The sequence below is a fragment of the Clupea harengus genome, unplaced genomic scaffold, assembly GCF_900700415.2.
Source record: "Clupea harengus unplaced genomic scaffold, Ch_v2.0.2, whole genome shotgun sequence".
Classification (NCBI taxonomy): Eukaryota; Metazoa; Chordata; class Actinopteri; order Clupeiformes; family Clupeidae; genus Clupea; species Clupea harengus.
In genome coordinates this window covers 19,224-22,876 of record NW_024880179.1, presented here as the reverse complement: position 1 = coordinate 22,876, position 3,653 = coordinate 19,224, and the positions used below count along the sequence as shown (strand labels likewise).

The following is a 3,653-nucleotide window of genomic DNA, read 5'->3' as shown; positions in this document are numbered from 1 at the left end:
TGGTTGATGGATGAAAGAGCATGCTGTTTTCTCTGTGTTTTATGGGCTAATGCATTTGAGCCATTCGTAATTTAGCCAACAAGTAAAGTCACATGGAAATTGATGCTGTATTATGCATACACATAAATATAAATATGCAAAATATAAATCAATGTTCCATGCAGCCCCTCTAGGCTGTAGGCTAAAACCCTTATCAATTTTCAGGCTATATGCTACACAAGGCTTTGAGGGTTGAGACTCTTCCACTATTAAACACTGGGTGGCGGTAGTGGCTTGTAGAACTGTCGCCACTGCCACCCGGCTACATTCACGTCAGTGTTTAACACATCATCACCTTACGAACCTTTTTCGTGTGGAGCTCCGTTTGAAAAAATCCAGTTGTTTGAAACGCTAAATATGGGTGAGTACCTTGGTGCATTTTGGCTGAATAGCAAAGGCATCCACACTAAGCTATCGGTTATGTTATTTGTTAGGTTGTTTGCTGACTATTTGGTCCCCGAATAAGCATTTAAGTAACGTTAGCCATCCAGCTACAAGTTAGCTTAACCAAAGCTAGCTAACGGCATTGAACTAAAGGAACAATCATGTTTTGACGGTCATTCTTTTTGTTTTGTTGTATCGTTACTCTACAGACACATATGCTGTCGTTTAGCTTACACTGAATTTTTATTTTAGTGATACGACATCCAGGAACGTTAATGTTGGCTAACTTAGTTTGTATTGCAGAGCAAGCACTTGCATTGCCAATACGGAAACTAACCAGCATCTTTGAGACGGTTTGCTTGTTCATTTTGTCTGAATTGTATACAGCGTTAACATAAACAAACAGAAATGTATATCTATAGGGACACTTTGAGATACACTCTGACAACCGTGGTGAGATTGATTTGTTAGCTGAATGTAACCTAGTTTGGCAGCTAACTCCTGTAACGTTACGCATAGGGACATGTTTCTAGACGGACTTTTTTGGATGTCGTACACTGACGTGTCCCAACACTGAAAGAAGTATATTAAGGGTCTGGTCAAACTAAAGTGGGAGACGGCAGCACAACCCTATAAATATTGCTAATGTATTTTGAGTTTCTCAGCCCAGCGTCAGTTTTGTCTATATCTGACCGATTGTGTTTAGTGGCAATCATCTATCATTTCTGTCTGACTCTCATTTCTCATGCTGTGTTGTAGCAGTGAACACAGGCACGTCTCTGGTGCTGTCCAGCCTCCTGTCGGTGCTGGTATTCGCCGGCATGCAAATGTTCAGTCGTCAGCTGGGGTCCACAGAGTGGCTGACCATCGTCGGCGGCTTCCTGGGCTCCGTGCTTTTCGTCTGCTCCCTCACTGTATCCTTCACACATATTGCCAATCATACTTTCAAGTGGTAACAGGGAATCGTCACACCTGGACTTATTTCAAAGAGTTGATGAACAAACCCATTTTGGCTGTAGTTATTCAGAAGGTGGTTAGAACTTTGCTGGGACAGTGGTCCACGACATACAGTCAGGTTATTTAGTTAAATTCTGCTGCAATGCATTTGTCTGAGCAAGTCACACGCATATGTTTGTTAGAGGTAAATGTCTGTGGTTAGTTGATGTTAGGCATTGTTTTGGCAAAATGTAGAATAGAATTACATGTATTACGAGAATTGTGTACTACTTCTCAAACCTATTTTATTTCAGTAACGTGCTAAATTCAAGTGGGTGTGTATTTGTCCTTAACATTTAACTCACAGGCGTTCAATAACCTGGAGTGCTTGGTCTTTGGAAAGGGCTTCCAGGCCAAGATCTTCCCAGAAAGTGAGTTTGCATTTCACTGCAATTCTAGCCTAAAACAAGTCACAAGACACATTTGTGCATGCTGATACCCAGGTGCACCAGCCAGCACACACCCTCTCCTAAGAGTTATTTCCTCTTGCATTATAAATTGAATGAAATCAGTTTGGGATTGTTAAACACTCAGTCAATGTCGTTCTGCACCTGCAGGGTATATAAGTACATTTAACGTTAAACGTGTCTTTGCATTTCTTAAATTTATATTCTTAAAGTAACAGCTTGCATATAGATAGTAACTGATTGCAATATTGTTTTGTTTTTCTTTTATTTCTGGTCCTCTTTCCCTGACCTTTCTCTCCATTCCTCCCATAGTTATTGTGTGCCTGTCACTGGCTCTGTTTGCCTCTGCGCTTGTACATCGTGTCTGCGTGACCACATGGTGAGTTTCCTCCACACATGCCTACGCTAACATTTGTTTGTTGTTGTTGTTTGTTGTTTGTTTAATAATAAAGTAATAATGGATTTAATTTTATATAGCACACTTTAAAATACAATGAAATCTCAAGGTGCTTTACAGGGTAAAACAATCAATCAAATAATGAAAAAAAACGCTAAAGTAAAAAAATAGGATAATATAAAAATTGTCGACATATCACTGGTCCTCACCATCTGCATCATGTCCCTTCTGTGGTTACAAGTAAAGCCTGAATGCATGCATCTTTCAGCAGTTTGTCACGTGAAGAGATGACTACTGAGATGTTAGTCAGGCGAACACTTTCAACCCTGAAGGCAGGCAGTTAATGAGTCTGCACAGCATAGTTTTCAAGAGCTTTAGTATAAGGATCACATGTTCTACCACAACAAGGCTTCTATTTGGTTCCGCCACTGTTGTGCACATTTTTCTCTACAGCTAAAGCGAAGTGATTCTCACTGCCTCGTCGGATTTCACCATTTCTGAGTGTTCTGTGTGTTTTTGGATCATTAGTGTTATTGATTTATGCACAGGTGCTAACATTTGCATTTTTCTTTTCCTCTTTCCCTCCCCTCTTTCTCTTCAGCCTGATCTTCTCTCTCTTTTCAATATATTACATCAACAAAGTGTCAGCTGCTCTCTACCAAGCTGCTGTTCCGTAGCAATTCCCGCCAAAGTCACCGGCGGCAAGGGCAAGAGGAAGAACTGAAGTACTGATACTGTTATTTGATCATCCAATCAGCATCCAGTCCCAGCCCATGATCATGGGTAGATGAGAACCAACCCCCCCCCCCCCCCCACACACACACAACACACACACACACACACACACACACACTCATGGCCGAGCGCCACAGTCAGCAGGTTATTTAGTTTGGCCCTCACCTGAAGCCCCCAGTGATTACTACATTCCAGTGCACAGAGCCATCTGTAAACTGCAACATGGTCTCATTCAAAATGTTGCTGAGATTTCGAGGGTTTATGTTTGGTTATGAGATTTCGTTTTTGTTTTGTTTGTTTACTCGTGGAGCGGATTTGTAATTAAAACACTGAAAAAATGAAATGGATTACGTCATCTTTGTCAGATTTGGAAAACCAAGTGCATGTAACTTGAGTCGTGAACTTGAAGCAATTAAGTAGTACTACCGTATGTACTCAGCATCTAGTCTAACCCCCTGAATGTTTCTCATGTTCAGCTGTTCTTAGTATCCCAACTCAAATGATCTCTTGAGCATAATAGTGGTTTTGAGTTTCTCTTCTCTTCACCATGTAGCCAATGGACTTTAACGTCATGAGACCTGTATCCTTGGCAACAGCCTGTTTTCTCTCTATGAGCGTCTCACAATGGCTTAAATGTCCTTAATTACCCCCAACTTACACTGGGCGTTTATGAGGAACCGTCAACATTCAGGGTA

The 3,653-nt window shown here is 41.1% G+C and overlaps 1 protein-coding gene across 1 annotated transcript; it reads left to right on the top strand.

Annotated features, from left to right (window-relative positions):
* Positions 1 to 312: 312 nt before the first annotated feature.
* Positions 313 to 3,004, top strand: LOC122131512 (keratinocyte-associated protein 2-like). Its single transcript, XM_042706220.1, has 5 exons — positions 313 to 400; positions 1,183 to 1,337; positions 1,727 to 1,790; positions 2,139 to 2,205; positions 2,825 to 3,004. Exons 1-5 carry the CDS (start codon positions 397 to 399, stop codon positions 2,898 to 2,900), a joined length of 366 nt encoding a protein of 121 aa, XP_042562154.1. The 5' UTR covers positions 313 to 396; the 3' UTR covers positions 2,901 to 3,004.
* Positions 3,005 to 3,653: the final 649 nt, after the last annotated feature.

What these genes read in the sequence shown, in the direction of transcription:
- LOC122131512 (XM_042706220.1), top strand. An exon ending in TTTTCGTCTGCTCCCTCACT is followed by an intron (nt 1,338 to 1,726) that starts GTATCCTTCACA and finishes TTTAACTCACAG; the next exon opens with GCGTTCAATAACCTGGAGTG. An exon ending in GGCCAAGATCTTCCCAGAAA is followed by an intron (nt 1,791 to 2,138) that starts GTGAGTTTGCAT and finishes TTCCTCCCATAG; the next exon opens with TTATTGTGTGCCTGTCACTG.